General features: G+C 42.9%; 2 protein-coding genes across 2 annotated transcripts in view; both read right to left on the reverse strand.

Moving 5' to 3' along the window:
- Positions 1-3,507: 3,507 nt before the first annotated feature.
- Positions 3,508-13,888, reverse strand: LOC126998555 (venom allergen 5-like). Its single transcript, XM_050860343.1, has 7 exons — positions 13,494-13,888; positions 7,766-8,019; positions 7,396-7,601; positions 6,833-6,934; positions 5,016-5,135; positions 4,359-4,469; positions 3,508-4,032 (listed from the first exon to the last, which is right to left on the reverse strand). The coding sequence occupies exons 2-7, from the start codon at positions 8,013-8,015 to the stop codon at positions 3,823-3,825; spliced, it is 999 nt and encodes a 332-aa protein (XP_050716300.1). The 5' UTR covers positions 8,016-8,019; positions 13,494-13,888; the 3' UTR covers positions 3,508-3,822.
- A 1,387-nt stretch (positions 13,889-15,275) lies between these two features.
- Positions 15,276-16,562, reverse strand: part of LOC126998316 (nephrin-like) — a 135,529-nt gene continuing 134,242 nt past the window's right edge. Inside the window, exon 24 of the mRNA XM_050859802.1 lies at positions 15,276-16,150. The gene's annotated coding sequence lies outside the window, so the exon portion shown is untranslated. The remainder of the gene's footprint in view (positions 16,151-16,562) is intronic.

Raw genomic sequence — 16,562 nt, forward strand, 5'->3', positions numbered from 1 at the left:
TATAATAACAGTTTTATGTAACCAGTTTTGTGAATGGTAATCTACGGCACAACTAGTCATAATTACATACAGTCCTTCATCCTAAAAGGAGTGAGGGTAGGTTTACAAGAAGAAGAGCTAAAGATGCTAATAAGTATTGAATAAACACTGTATATTGTACAATGCAAATTAAAAATGCTAGATTTTTGTAATCTTGAGAATATTTTGTCAAAGCATAATGATGTATGCTGCACTTCTTAGAATGTATTGTAATACTATTGTACTGTATTCCACACTAATTTAATTTTCTTTGTGGTTTGTTGTTGTTTCTAGCAGCATGGGATGCTTCAGTGACGCTGTACAGTTACCCGTGGATGGTGCTTGCACTTCTTTGCAAGATGGTTTTCAACTCATGTGTAGCTATCATTAGTTTCCCTCCACTATGAAGATATAATTAGAAAACTAGTGATTTAAGCATACCTATGAAAATTATATATGAATTTTGAAAATTTCTGCAATATTTTGTCCAACATTATCGATGAAAATGTATTAGTAGTTATTAACTTTATACTGCTCTTGTTAATACTGCTTTGCAGAGACCTCTCAAGGTTCTTCAAAACAAGATATATATTTTTTGGTGTCTGTTGTTATGTGGTTTTGAGCCTCAGGCAGTCTTGTATATATCATTTCCACCCTGTAACAGACATGCTAGCCAAAGGAGGTCAGCTCGCTATGCGCTGCCACCCGAGTATTTCTATAATGTCCTAAAAGACAGCACTCGTGTACTTTATATGTAAAATTTTTCTAAATGACTTTTGAAGACTTTTGATACTAAGATTGGTTTTATGTTAGTCTAGGTGTTGATGTAAATGTGTATAAACTTTGATGTTGAATTCATTGAGACAACTTGTTTCCTAATTAAGATGATAGTTTGCTTGATTTGCTTTCACGGCATATGCATTTATGGTTGAGCCAGATTGTTAGCTGCTAGCAAACATTAAAATAAACATATGTTGGTTATTACTGCACTGATGATTGACCGTTGTACAACCAGGTCTTTACAATGAACAGATACCTAGACATTTTGGAAGGACTGTCAGGTGTAGAAGACTAATAAGAAGGCAGGTTGAGGGGAAGTTTTGAAAGGACGAAACATATTGAAAAGTTTACTTGACAAGGAGTAGGCAATATCTGTAGTAATCTGAGAGGAAAAAAAGGTGATGGAAGTCTAATGATCAGATAAAAAAAAAAAGAACTAGAAAGGAAAACAAAGATGCAGCAAATATAGAACAACAGCAACAGGTGGAGGTTGAACAACAGCCGAGACGTGTATAGGTGTACATACGAGAAAGGCTGCAGTGGGAGACTTTGCAAGCTCCGGGTAAGTAAAAGTAAGTTGGGGGTAGCTCCGGTGCAGTCATACTTCTCATTTGCTTCTCCAAAAAGAGCTGTACGTTGGGCAAAGTACTATGATCTATCTTTAAAATGATTCAAGTAATTTCATATGAAGCTACACTAGAGAAGAAACCATTACTCATCTTGCTTAATTTCTTGCAAAACGAAGCCATACTAGATAAACACAAATTTCGAATGTGCCACCTTTATATATGACGTAAATAAATAGATAATAAATTTTGGCACGTGATAGGCTACTCAAGACACCATCTGCCGGGCGAGAGTCGGCGATGTTGTGGATTTCATTCGGAACATTTCTAGAAGGCAAGTTTTATAGTTACTGCAAGTCACCTGCCTATAAAAATCAATATCTCAACCTAGGAAGTATCGGAAGGTTTGATAAGTAGGTGCCTGTAGCTGTTATAATGCCTTCAGTCAGCTCGGGGAAAAAAGTGAACATTAATCGGGTACATCTCTCCGGACTGGTGGTGTCGATGTACTGTATGCCAAATTTAAGTATACATATTTCTCATTTCTGCTTATCCAGTACATCATCAGGGATCACATATCACTGGTAGCCTGATTTTATTCCCTTATTAGATTTTACCAGCCTCATAAAATGGTGGCGATCGAGAAGCAGTTGGAGTTGCCAGGTTTTCCTTGTAATGGCTTAGTAATGCAGAATATAAAGCATGATGAGCAAAGTTTTCCTCTGCTGTATTTTTGTGCGAGATTATTTGAATTATCTCAGTAAACTATTGCAGAACTTTACCTCACAGCCCTTTTAGAGAAGCCAACGGGAGATATTACATCACATTTTCGACTCCTTTATGCCAGTGGACCAAATAGGCTACAGTGCTGCTCCCCATCAAAATTCAGCTTAGAAAGTCCACCATTAACTAATCGCACGTGAAGAATATGGAGGCATACTTTGGTTACGTTTTACAGTACTCTAATTCATTATTCTATGTTATTAGTGACCCCGTTGGCAAGCAAGACGCGGATTGGTCACATGGCTCTTGTTTACCTTGACGAGTGGAAGGGATTTGAAGGAGGAGCAGCGGTAAAGTGATTCAAAGTGAAACAGATCACAAGCAGAAGGAACAGAAGGTGGGCATGTCATGACCTGGGTACTCGGCACTCCACGAGGTCAGTTTAGGTGAGTTTCTTTGTTTATTCGAGACGGTAGTGAGCTTAATGAGTCAGCATTTTGGCTCATTTCACCAATATTTATTTTCATGGTCACGTCAAGGTTTTCCTAACGTATATTAACACTTGTTTTGATCTCTATACTCTTTCTTATGGTTTTCGTAAAGGTTTGAAAGTTAGTAGAAGATTTATAACAACAGAAGAACGGTTGGTTTAGTAGAAAACGAGATAAAACGAATGATTACGTCTCCTTATTATAGTTAATGGACGAAATACATGTCAATTATTACTATTATTATTATTATTATTATTATTATTATTATTATTATTATTATTATTATTATTATTATTATTATTATTATTATTATTATTATTATTATTATTAGTGGTAGTAGTAGTAGTACTAGTAGTAGGAGGACAGATACTCGTCTTCATGATGTTCATATTTATTGACAAAATGACTTTGCAACTTAGTACTTAAAGTTTGCAACATCTTTCTGGAGCCTTCACAACAAAGTCAGTGTTATACAGAAAATGTGCACACGCAGCTCAACAACATTATAGTTTTGGGAAATCTCCTGACACATTTAATATCATCAGAGTTTTTTTCAGCAAGATTTCCACAAGATTGTGTCCAGGTATCCGTTTCCAATGGTTTAAAGTCAAAGAGCGTGTTACAGACGGAACGTTACTTAAAGAGTGACACGGAAATAAGTCTACGAACACAGCCATTCACGTTTAATTTATTCAGTGGCTTCCGTGACGGACAATGGGATCACCCCATATATATATATATATATATATATATATATATATCTATATATATATATATATATATATATATATATATATATATCAGCATTACAGATTTATTCTGCATCATTATACTGTTCTTATGTTAGCAGGAGAAGTAACGAGCACGCTGCTCATTATTCGCATCATAATAAACTTTTTTTGTTTTATTGCTAAAATGAAACACAGGAAGTGGCATGATATTTTTATTTTCAGATACCGTAACTATTAATGTGATCACATATTACATGAATCGTCTTTAATTACGGAATATTTGCTCGTATTGTTTACTATTCCGTGGCATACTCGTTGGATACCTTTCACGCAGGGCCAAGTGAGACATTTTTTACACTGGATATAGCAGCGGGTAGCCTACTGAGTGCTCATCTCCGTCGCTTTGTCCCTTGAGGCTTTGGTGGGTAAAATAGGTCGTGAGAAAAATACTCAACTAAAAGAACACTCGGCAGCGGTCAGAACACACTCTGAAGAACACTGGACTAGAGTTACTTAGAGGCACAGGTCAGGGTACTCCTCCGACACTTCCCCGGGACAGTTGGAGGCGGGCGGGCCGTGCTTGTAGAAGGGTCGTTTCAGTATGTTGCCAGCGGGGCCGTAGTTGCAGACGTAGGTGATGCTGTGTGTGTAGTGGATGCCGTGGCGCTCCGTCTCGTAGTACACAATGCCGCACCCGATTTCCTTTGTGGTGCCCCAGACGAGCTGTGGAGCGTGGTGCACACAGGTAAATACGAGAGAGAGAGAGAGAAAATGTGTGTGTGTGTGTGTGTGTGTGTGTGTGTGTGTGTGTGTGTGTGTGTGTGTGTGTGTGTGTGTATCTACAAGGAGAAGGAGGGGAAGAAGGTAGATAAATGAATGAATAGATAGATCGATAGAGAGAAGCACATAACAGCGACAAATAATAGGAGAGATAATGACAAGTAGGGTTAGATGTCGGACGGAGCCCTCAAGAGAAAGGATGAGAAGGGGATGTTCAGAGTGGACGGAAGCTGTGGATAAGGGATGGGGATAAGGATAAGAATTCATACCTGTGTGTAATGGCCGATCTTCTTAGTCTTGTGGGGGATGAAGTTACCTGCTACCTCGGCGGCCACGTCCGCGACTTCATTGTACCAGTTGTCTATTGCCTTCTGCCAGTCCTGAGAGGAGGAAGAGAGGGATACACAGACAGATAAATGAATAGCGTGTGATTACCAGATTAAAAGTTTTATTGATTAGCTGATATGAAAGTTCAGAAATTTATGAACATTAAATTGAGTAGAGAATTTAATGTAGAATTCCAAAGGAGGTTCCGTGTAGCACATCAGCCCACATCATTAGCTGGTTTGTGTGACTGTCAAGTATATAGTTTTTGAACATGTTAGAGAAAAGTGTCAACAGTTTCATGTCGCATTTCAAAGGGAGTCAAGCGCACATTTAGAGAGTTATGTGATGCGTATGTTGGCCATATTGGAGTCGAGGCGTGAGAGTGAACAACCGTCAACATGTCATTATTATCATTATTATTATTACTATTATTATTACCTATACGTCACTAATCATGAGTCTTACAGAGGAGCAGAAGAGCCATAGTACCTTAATTTCAATCGTAGTTATTTCTCTGAGGACTAAATGAAACGGCGCGTACAAATTGGCAAACATACCGTAAAGAGCACACTTACAACCCGCTATCTCTTAAGACTTACCGGGCCCTGGTCAAGTGTGCCCCAGTAGTAGTTGATGTTCTGCCCAGTCCTGTACTTTCTGGAGCACAACCGACGGCTCCGCTCCATATCGTGGTCGGAGGGGCACTGGCTCGCCCACGCCTGCAACAAGTGGATTTATAAACAGATACATGAATGGATTGATGGATTAATGAAAAGATGTAGGTGGATAGAGAGTTGATTAATGGATAAATATATATGTAGAGATAGACTGATGCCAAAATAGACGGAAATATAGCAAAGAAAGAGTGAAAAGTGGGAAAAAGCGACAGGAAAAGAATCAAGAAAAGTCATAATTGAAGTCAGGTAGATGGAAATTTGTCAACTGAGAGCATCATATTAGAGACAGATTCTTTCTTGGCGCGCTTTTTTGTTTTTTCATTTATTTTTGTCTCTCAGGTGTTATCTGTACTGTAAAAAAAAGAGATAGATGGATACCTAAATAAATAGCCAAGAGATAGTGAAAATTGTGAATAAACGACAGGAACAGAGTAAAGAGAAATCACAAGTGAGATCGGGTGGGAATATGTCAAGTGCAGCATCAGTAGTCTCTCGCATTGGAAGTGGAGGTGGAAGTGGAGGTGGAGGAGGAGGTGGAATGGTGAAGGTCAGCGGGCACACGAGTAACTGACTACCACCCACTGGTCACCTCCACCAGCACCATCATCACCCAACCCTTAGCGGGGCGGCTGTTTAATCTGGAGGTAATTTGTTGAAGTAATTACTGCAAATACGGGTTGCTGGACATCCATTTTGCAACACTCCAGGACGCCCCAGTTAATTAGTCGGGGAAGTTAATGCCTCTTCAAAGAGTGCATGTTATGTTCCTCATAAATGTTCATGCCTTGTCTAAACTATACTTTACTGACATGGTTATAATATGCAGCTTTTTCGTGGTTAATAATTACGAGGAACGTCTTTAGGCACGAACGATTCTAAAAGCAAAAACAAAAACAGGAATTTTACTATAGAGAATATTGCTGCCGATTTATGAACACGCTTTATATTGTGAAGGGATAGTAGATTTTCTGTCGCCACATCCTTTTCTGTACGTATAGATTCACACACACACACACACACACACACACACACACACACACACACACACACACACACACACACACACACACACACACACACAAAGTCACGCATATCCCATCTTTTTACGACAACAGTTCACCTTCATTTCTATCGCATACACCTTTTCATCTTTATCTGATCCTGTCTCGTCGTCACTGTCGCCCTCTCCCTATCCTTCTCCTAGACGATCGTGCAGTTGGTCCTGTTGACGAGTTTCTCCGCCAAAACGTCAATGTGCTCGAGTCTACATCAAAGCAGTCGCTCAGTATCTTGGTGTCACGAGGTAGGAAGGTGTATAGCGACAACGGTTTCGCGTTTGATGATTCCCGTGCTTTGCCAGTGTGGTGTCCTAATGAGTCCTCTCGGTGTCCATATTCTGAGGACACCTTACGTCTTTCTTTTCTTCTTTTTTAACAGTGACTGAGTTAGAGGACAGGATTAAAAGAGGCAGTTCAAGGAAGATACATAGATATATAGGTCAATGGAAAGATAGTTAGATATAGTAAGAGAGCAACGCAAAACACGCATCAACTCCGAATGATAATGAGAAGGTTTACAAAAACGTTCAGAGCGCTAAGGACTACGTGAAGAAAGAGAATATTGTAATCATATACCTAATCCTACCATTCTAAAGGCAGTAACAGACGTAACTTTCACCTACTCACCTGGGCCGGCCCTTTTAAGGGGTCTAATAGAGGTACTAACTTCCACCTACCTACCTGCGCCACTTTCGCCAGCTCGTCGTTCCACACTAGCTGGTGCATGTTGGCGGCTTCCGGCTGGGGTCCCGGGTCACCTCGGCTCTCGTTCCCTTGCGCCACCTGCAAGGAAGAGGAGGCTGGAGGGAGGGCGGGGGGATCTTCAGGGTACGGATCGTCACCTAATACAACACCTAATGGGTTGTGACAGAGTACTAAAAGCTGGAATTCCACTTCTTTTATAGACATTTTTATATAACCTAGACACTTGTAAACATTTGTAGATAACTTATACATTTATATACACATTTATAGACACTCGTAGATAACTTATAGACGTTTATATATAACCCAGAGCCAGTGTAGACAAGGACATTATCTTATGAGAACGCGTAGGTGCTAAAAATATATAGACAGATAGGAACAATATCAATCATGCTTCGCGATAATTTTCTTCAGTAATACTATTTTTTATGAAATGCTTTCTATATGAGCACAGTGTAGTTTATCTTGGCAAATTATCATTGGTCGAAAATCTAGGTCGTCTGTTTGTCTTTGTAAGTGTAACGTATTTCTTTGGTCACCAGGGCTCGGAGTTCGTTGTGGAGGCTCAGAATCAAGTCCCGCTCTTTGTCCGTGATGCCCGTCTCTTTCACTTTGCAGTCAGGGTTGGGCGGCAGCAGCATCGTGTGATCCTCGTTCAGCTTGGCGTAGTCACACTTATCATCATCGTCCTCCTTCATTTTATCATCAGTCTTCTCCGCCTCCTCCTCTTCGCCGGATGTCGTGTCTGCGTAAATGATAACGTCAACATAGAGACTTACAGAGAGAGGATCTTCTGTCGCCATTTCCTTTCCTCCAATATAGATTCAAACACTCAAAATCCCGCACAACCCACCCTCTCACGATACCGGTTCCACTTTATTTCCATCACATACACCTTTTCTTCTTTACCTGGTCCTTTTCCGTCGTCGCCTCCATCCTCGTCCTCGTCCATCCCCTCCAAGACCTTCGTGCAGTTGGTCTGGTTGACGAGCTTGTCCATCAGCACTTCAATGAGTATGAGCTGCTTGTAGATCTCCTCGGCGTTGAGTAGCCCTTCCACCTTGGCCTTGATGGTGCTGCCTTCACTAGTGTCCGCTAACAGTACCACGACCACCACTGCCACGGCCGCTGCTGCCACACTCACCCACCTCCCCTTCATGTCTCTGTTAGAAGTAGTAGTAGTAGTAGTAATAGTAGTAGTAGTAGTAGTAGTAAGAGCGTCAAGAAGGGCGGATTAAGTACTCTGAGAAGAAAAGGAGGTGGAGCTAGGGTGAGGTGATGGAGCGTTCTGCATATTCGCTATTCATCTTTGGTCATTTAAAAACGGCGCTGGAGGGTGAGCGGAAGGGCTTGTGTGTGTAGATAACGCGGAAGGGAGAGTGGGAAGTGTCGGAATTAATGGTGGCGTGAGATGAAGGAAGGGGCGATGCAGGTAAAAAGGAGACAGAGAGAAAGCTGGGATTAACGCCAGTGAGAGAGGGTCGCGCAGAGATGAAGGGGAGTGTGAGTGTGAGTGAGTGAGTCCGAAGTGCGAGATTAAGGACAGCTTGTTAAGGAGTTGAGGTAAAGTTTAGAGATAGAAAAAAATGATCAGAGCTTATTGGTATTGTTTAAAGGCTTGAAGAAAGGTGGCAAGTTATACACACTAAGCGCAGTCGAGCTGGATGTCTACTATGGAAAATACTGATAATGATAGTGGGATGCAAATGTGTGACCCTTCATTCCTGGATAGGCCTGACCAATCACGTGACACAGCAACCTCGATAGTACGTCCCGTCGTATATTTGCCGTAATTACAGGTATTATTATCATCGGCAAATCTTAATGCATCATGGTAGGTAGGAGTTGCATGTTGGTTTAATTTTTATGGGGTTGTACTATTAAAAACGCGAGTAATAATGTTTAGGTTACCATGTGTGAGGCATCTCAACCCATACCGCTCCTAGGCCGGGAAGGAACTGGAAGGGTTGGTTGAACAGCCCCTACATCGACGGAGATAACACATGCCTTCGTTTCATAGAGAGAATCGGGTTATGACAGCCAGGGGATCGAACCTGCGTACTGCTTGGCGCTGAGTTGGTTGCTTGAACGAGCCTGCCGTAGTTTTAAGTTTAGAGAGGACATGTTTCGGTTTGTTACAAGTTATATTATGTCTGTTGGAATGCAGTGTAGTTTAGCGTAAGTTTATATATAATTGTAAGACTGGCCAACTATACGTCGCCTACACACCTTTTGATTATGTTATTTTTTTATAGAGAAGATTAACCTTTATCATTATTATTTTATGGCTTGAAGGAGGATGGGAAGCTGTACGCGCCCGTTTATAATTATCTTTTTTTCTTTTACAGGAAGAAGAAAAAGTGTGTAGAAAACGCGATTGTCAATGCCCGAGAAGAAAACGACGTGAGTGAATGTGTTGCAAGGAGGAAGCGTGGAAGTGATGTGTGTTACTTATAGGAAAAAAAATACGGGCAAAAACTCGCGAGAAAACCTCATTAAAATACCAGTAAGAGTGAAGTGAAAAAAAAAAAACCTCTGATCGTGGAAGTGAAGTGTGTTACCAGAAAAAAATGCGGAAAAACTCATGAGATACACCTCATTAAAATACCTGAAGAAAGAAGTGAACTCCCCTCCCCCCCCCAAAAAAAAAAAAAACTCATGAGATACACCTCATTAAAATACCTGAAGAAAGAAGTGAACTCCCCTCCCCCCCCCAAAAAAAAAAAACTCATGAGATACACCTCATTAAAATACCTGAAGAAAGAAGGGAACGCCCCTCCCCCCCCAAAAAAAAAAAAACTCATGAGATACACCTCATTAAAATACCTGAAGAAAGAAGTGAACTCCCCTCCCCCCCCCAAAAAAAAAAAACTCATGAGATACACCTCATTAAAATACCTGAAGAAAGAAGACTCCCAAAAAAAAAAAAAAACCTCATGAGATACACCTCATTAACATACCTGAAGAAAGAAATGAACTCCCCCCCCCCAAAAAAAAAAAAAACACCTCAGACCGTGGAAGTTAAGTGTGTTACTAGAAAAAAGAAATGCGGAAAAACTCATGAGAAACACCGTGAGATACCTGTAAAAGTGAAATGAAAAAAATAAAACAAAACAAAACTGAGACCTTCAAGAAAACGATGCCCCAATAGTGCCACAGTGAACACGGGTAACTAAACTAAACAGTGAATAAAGGACAGATAGCGTGAGAGTAAGAGCTATTGAGTGAGCGCGAGCGAGTACCGTGAACGCCTGATATCTATAGTGGGAGGAAAAACAGAACAAAGAAAGACTGCCAGCTGCCTCTCCTCTTCCCTGGGCCCTCGATGGACGCCGACGGTGGACGTGGTAAGTGTTAAGATGACCTTTTTATTTTTTAGATTACTTATTAATGAAGGTTATTCTGTTTTTGTTTTAATCCTTTTGTAGCTTTTTTCTTGGTTTATTATACTGCAAGCTTTTTATTTATGATTTTTTTTTACAGGTTTACGGGACATAATTTTTAGAATCTTTCGTGATACGGATGGTACAATTACACACACAAGAAAAGGGAATTGTTAAGTAACTAGAAACTTGATACGTTCACTGACGGGACGGGTTTCAATTAGAGTGGCAACTAAGGATTAAGTCGTGTGAGTATTTTACAAGGAAGTGGCGGCAGTCGTGGTGGTGGTGGTGGTGGTGGTGCTGGTTAAGCGTGAATCAGTCCCAAGGAAGTGGCGGCAGTCGTGGTGTGTTGGCGGTCTCAGGTTATTGTCGTAAAGCAAGCCGTCCGAACATCTGCTTGGTGTCGCTTGATCAACCTCGACATGCAGTCTCGTTAACAGCCTCCTTGTTGTGGTCACGCCGATCCCACTTTCTCCTCCAGACTCTGCTTGGCGGGGTTAGGTTCGCATCCTCTTCCCCTTCCTCTCTCATCCTCCTGCCTCCCCTCTTCCTTATCCTGTCTGTAATTTATCTCCTTGTCACTTCCTGCTTATTTCTCTCCCTAATCAAGAAGGTGCTGTGGTTATGGTTAGATCATCCTCCCTCCTCCTCCTCCTCCTCTTCCTCCTCCTCCTCCTCGTTCCCTTCTCCCTCCCGTCTCCCTTCCCCTGGCTCTCTTCTTCGGTTCTCTTCCTCCTTGCTTCCTTCTCCCTTCCCCTCACTCTCCTTTCCTTTCCCTCGCTTTCTTCTTCCTCCAGTCACTCCCTTCTCCCTCTCCTCTTCGGTTCTTCTTCCCCTTGCCCTCTTCCCCCTCCCTTCCCTCCCTTCTCCCTCACCCCGCTCTTTTCTTCTTCCTCTTCCCCCTCTTCGTCCCTCCTCCACCTCCTCGCTCCTCTCTCGTCCCGGCCTGTCCTTGTTAGCCTTGTACTCATCGTCATCCTCATCGTCCTCCTCCTCCTCCTGTTCCTTCTTTTGGTCCTCCTCCTCTTCCTCCTCTTTATTGGGCATATCATAACAATAATATAGTTGTGTGTGTGTGTGTGTGTGTGTGTGTGTGTGTGTGTGTGTGTGTGTGTGTGTGTGTGTGTGTGTGTGTGTAAATGAGAATGGTGGCGGCCTCAACCCACGTCACCTGAAGCTCCCTGTTGCACCTCCTCCTCCTCCTCCTCCTCCTCCTCCTCCTCCCTTCACCTTGGCCTTGTCTCGTCCACCTTTCCTAATAGTACGCAGATCAAGTAAAAAAAAATGTCTTCCCGGGAAATTTGAGCTAGAGTATGTAAATAAACTTCTCTCGGAATATTACTTGATCATTTTTTTTCTATGGAAGGTGATTGGTTATTTGACTCTTCCTAGTTTTTTTTTTTTTTTTACTTCCCAGTGTGATTTATATGTTATTGGGCGTGCGTACTAATTAGAGTGGCGCGTACGAATTGGTGATGCTGCGTCTCGCCCACAACTCTCGGCGACGTAATGATGGTGGAGTGTTTGCATGCCTTCCGGAGTGTTATATAGGGCGATATAACACACACACACACACACACACACACACACACACACACACACACACACACACACACACACACACACACACACACACACATACACACACACACACACAGACAAAGTACAACGCAGGACGAGGAACTTTTAAATATATAATGATAATATTGCTCGGGTTGCCATTCAAACACACACACACACACACACACACACACACACACACACACACACACACACACACACACACACACACACACACACACGCCTCATTTCTGGGTTATATTACGTTACGACTGATTGTTATTATTATTATTATTATTATTATTATTATTATTATTATTATTATTATTATTGTTATTATTATTATTATCATTATTATTATTATTATTATTATTTATAGTTTTGTTCAGTGAGCGTGAATAGCTACTGAAGATGAATAGAACGTGTAGATCAGGAGAGTGGCATTAAAAAGATCACGTCCACGTCCTCGCTAGAGAAATATATAACAAAACTAAACGAATATTTCTCACAACTTTCATATTTTTGTCACCAGATGCCTTGACGGGAATATTAACTCCTTCGTTCGTGAGTTTCATTTCGGATTAAGTTCTGTTGCGTTGTGTTCAGCTTGGTGTCGTCTGTGTGTCCTGTGCGCCGTTTTGGTTACCCCGCCACGCTTTATTTATACGGAGCAGATACAGACGGACAGATATAGGCAGACAGATAGACAAATCGTATGGAAATTTCGTACCCCGCTTAAGATATTCCACTCGTATACATATATTGAACGTTCACGTATCAACCTCGCTAACATTTATAGTTGACTACTCTTCTAAATAAACATAAACCAACCCTCGACTCACCTTCATAATTTTACACCGTCCCCGGCAGTTCAGTGGTTAGCGTCCCTAAACTACGAATCTGCGGGCCTGGGTTCGAATCCCGGCCTGGGTAGTCGACGTGCTTCCCTCCCAGATGGTCGATAAGTGGGCACCTGGGGAAACTTGACGAAGGTAAACCGTGGTAGCCCGGATGTTACACCTGCCCTGTGTCGGGTTAATGGGTTCTCTCCCGTCACAGTCTCAAAGGGCCAACGCAACGGAGATGAGCACCGCCGCCACGCGCAGCTATAGCGTGTGCTCACAACTTTACCTTGCCAGAGATTTACCTCATTCTCTCCATTGCCTTATCTCCCACTCCTTCCCAAAATCTCTCTCCTGAATAGCAATCAAAACTCAAATTTTTCCTCATTTAGTGTCTCATTCTTCCTCTTTTCTCACCTCCCACTTCTTCCTTAAATTTTTCTTCTGAATGGCTACTACAGTGAAACCAGATTGGCGAGATCATTTTTACGTTGTCTCCTGAAGGTCCTTTCCTCCCCGCCGCTCTGCAACTCAATCCCAACACCTATCATATTTGTTCTTCTCATATGTTCCCTATAGTTAACATATGAGTGTGGCAGAGCGACGAGAAGGAAAGGACCCGTGGGAACAACACAAACACGATCTCGTCAATCTGGTTTTACTATATAGCACTGCATGAACGTGAACACAAACTCACAGGAACCTGACTAAACTCCTTGTCGGCCTTTGGATATAGTTGCTGTGAGAGCCGAAAGTGTCTGTGAATACGGGGCTTAAGACAGGAGTGGCGTCGCTATGGGGAACCGCACGTGAGACAGAGGCAAGAACTAAGGAGGGTGTAAATCTTACCTGCTGAGGAGAAGCAGCGCGTTGACATATAGTGGCGGTGGTTGAGGTGTTCTGTGTTGCCTTGCTGTACCCCGCCCTATGCATGCCCCTCTCTCTCTCCCTCTGTCTCTAGTGGCACGCTGTTCTGATCAGTGTTTTCCCCTTGGCGACTCAAACGTTGTGTCGGGCGGTGGGGAGGTGGTGTTGTATGCCGCCTTGCTGAATGCCAACCTCTGTCTGTCCTTCTCTTTCTCTGCCGCCTCTCTCTGCACTGCGGCGGTGGTGGTGGTGGAGGTGGTGGGCGGTGGAAGCGGTGTGGTGGTGGTGGTGGCTTGTTGGAGGCTTGGTTACTGAACGCCAACCTATGATATCACTCGTCCTCTCTTGTTCTCCCTCTCTCTCTCTCTGGTCCAAGCTCTCACTGTTTTCATTAATGTCGTGCCTCAGCGATTCGTCACGACTGGGCCACGTCACTATAACACAGCCACTACTGCAGCCAACCAACCAACCAACCGGCGGCCTCTTCTCTTAGTGCCCTCCCATCCCTTCACTGCTACCCGCTACACCGTGAATGGACGGCGTATTGCGTGTCTCATTGAAGTCTTGTAGTAGTAGTAGTTAGCTGTAGTCTTCTCCCTCTCTCCTTTTCTTTAATCAAGGGTATAGCAAGATGAGGAAGTGGGTTAGTGGAGAAGGTACAGTTAGGGGAAGAGAGAAAACAGTAACTTAGGGTTGTATTACTAAACATTTCGTCGCCCAGGTTGACACATTTGACAAGACTTTCGTAGGAGTTGTGGGCATTTCCAGGAGTAGTTTTATGACCCTGGTGGTAGTTTGACCCTTCCTCTGTACCGTGAACCTGAAGAAACACTCATTAGAACCCGACTGACCCCCTCTTTGATCTTTAGAAATACATGATGTGAGGAGCGAAAGTATCTTATAATACCAACCTAAGAGTGTGTGTTCCTCTCCACCCAAAATTGACCTTGCTTATAGGCCACTCCTCTCTATTTTCTGTTATAATGAGAGTGCTTAGCGGGCTTTTTTTGTTTTGTATGTTATTTTTTTTTCCCTTGAGCTACTTCCCTTACTGTAAAAAAAGTTGCATGGCGTAGGCTCGTTAATTCTTCTGATGTAGGCCTAGTTGTTGTTTTTTGTTTTCTTGTGCCTACTTTCTCTCTCTCTCTCTCTCTCTCTCTCTCTCTCTCTCTCTCTCTCTCTCTCTCTCTCTCTCTCTCTCTCTCTCTCTCTCTCTCTCTCTCTCTCTCTCCCGCCGCCGCCGTCTCCGCCTCCCAGACCGACCTTCATCTCTCTATCACTTGTTGAGTCCCATGAATGAACGCTTTGTCGGGTATTTTGTTAACGCTGTCCTGCTTCCCGGCCTGGTCATTACTCTCTCTCTCTTTCTCCCTCTCTCTCTCTCCCTCTTCGTACCAACAAGAGAGAGAGAGAGAGAGAGAGAGAGAGAGAGAGAGAGAGAGAGAGAGAGAGAGAGAGAGCTCTTTGTGGGGGCGGACAAAGATTCACACACACACACACACACACACACACACACACACACACACACACACACACACACACACATACACACACACACACACATTAAAACCCTCCCTCCTTACCCTGTTTTTTCTCTACTCTTGTTGCCAAGCTTAGTCTGCATGAGGTCCCTCGGTGCCCTCCCCTCCCCCCCTCTCCCCCTCACCCCCAAACACCTACCTTGTCTTATGGGTCTCTGTGTCTCTCGAAGGATGAACAGAAGAATAAGAGACAAACAAAACAAGCGAGCAAACAAACACGGGGTTAATATTAGTTTTGTTTTTACTTCCAAAAATTGCTGATAGTCTTACAGATAAAGAGGGTCGTCATGTTCCCTTTCCTCGGTGTAAATGAGCGTCAGGAGGGGATCTACGGGAGTCCTAGGAGTACACAAAGCCATTCTGGGAACACACACACACACACACACACACACACACACACACATACACACAGGCACGCACGCACACACAGAGTTACAGTACTTACAAAAATATGAACATTTCACGACACATCGTTAACGGTAGAGTTACGATGGAAGGAGGAGGAGGAGTAGTAGTAGGAGGAGGAGGAGGAGGAGGGTGATGGGGAGATCGGGGAGACTTTCGTGGTTGCATGGGGCGGTTGTGGGGGTGGGGGGGCATCGGGGGGGTGGGCGTGAGGGGGGGGTCAGGAAACAGTAATCAAGAAGCTCTGTTTTTCACGTTGCCTTAAAATCTACTTACGGCGAGGCCCACACGGACCCCCGGCGGGCCTCTCATGGTACAAACACACACACACACACACACACACACACACACACACACACACACACACACACACACACACACACACACACACGTATACACTCGTCTCTTCCTCAACGTGGCGTGGTCATGAGTAAGTTTGGAGCCGTGCGGAACGCCAGCATTCAAGTCACATCCTTCCTGTTCGTCGTCAGAGTCGCACTTCGGGGACGCACACGTAACACTGATAGATGACGGACGCCCTGGGCTGGGTCGTGGCGGAAGGGCATCAGCAGCGTTAGTAGCAGGAGTAGCAGCAGCAGTAGTAGCAGTAGTAGTTGCAGGACGAGTTGGAGGGTGGTGGCCGGGGGTCCGTGTGGGTTTGAGTGTGTTGGGCGTGGCGATCCTCAGCCCGTCCTTGGGGGGTGAGAGAGGGGCGTGAGTGGAGAGTTAAGGTGTGTGCGTTTTACCCAGTAATATATAAAAAGAATATAGCTCAATGTTTAGGCATAGACTTGGTTTAGGTTGCGCCATTGTTGGTCATGTGTTGTGACTTGTGGGAAGACTGAGGAACAGCAACAATTATGGTGCCGGACATAAGCAAGTGTGGCCTTGATTATAATATTTCCTTAAGCTTCAGTAGGTTTGCTTATATATATATTATATATATATATATATATATATATATATATATATATAATATATATATATATATATATATATATATATATATATATATTATATATATATATATATATATATATATATATATATATATATATATATATATATATATATATATATATATATATATATATATATATATATA

The sequence above is a fragment of the Eriocheir sinensis genome, chromosome 14 (assembly GCF_024679095.1).
Source record: "Eriocheir sinensis breed Jianghai 21 chromosome 14, ASM2467909v1, whole genome shotgun sequence".
Taxonomy (NCBI): Eukaryota; Metazoa; Arthropoda; class Malacostraca; order Decapoda; family Varunidae; genus Eriocheir; species Eriocheir sinensis.

Coding starts and splice junctions, on each gene's coding strand:
- LOC126998555 (XM_050860343.1), bottom strand. CDS start 8,015: ATGAAGGGGAGGTGGGTGAGTGTGGCAGCAGCGGCCGTGGCAGTGGTG. Junction 6,935..7,395: donor ACAACGAACTCCGAGCCCTG/GTGACCAAAGAA, acceptor TCTTCCTTGCAG/GTGGCGCAAGGGAACGAGAG. Junction 4,470..5,015: donor GCACACTTGACCAGGGCCCG/GTAAGTCTTAAG, acceptor TCCTCCTCTCAG/GACTGGCAGAAGGCAATAGA.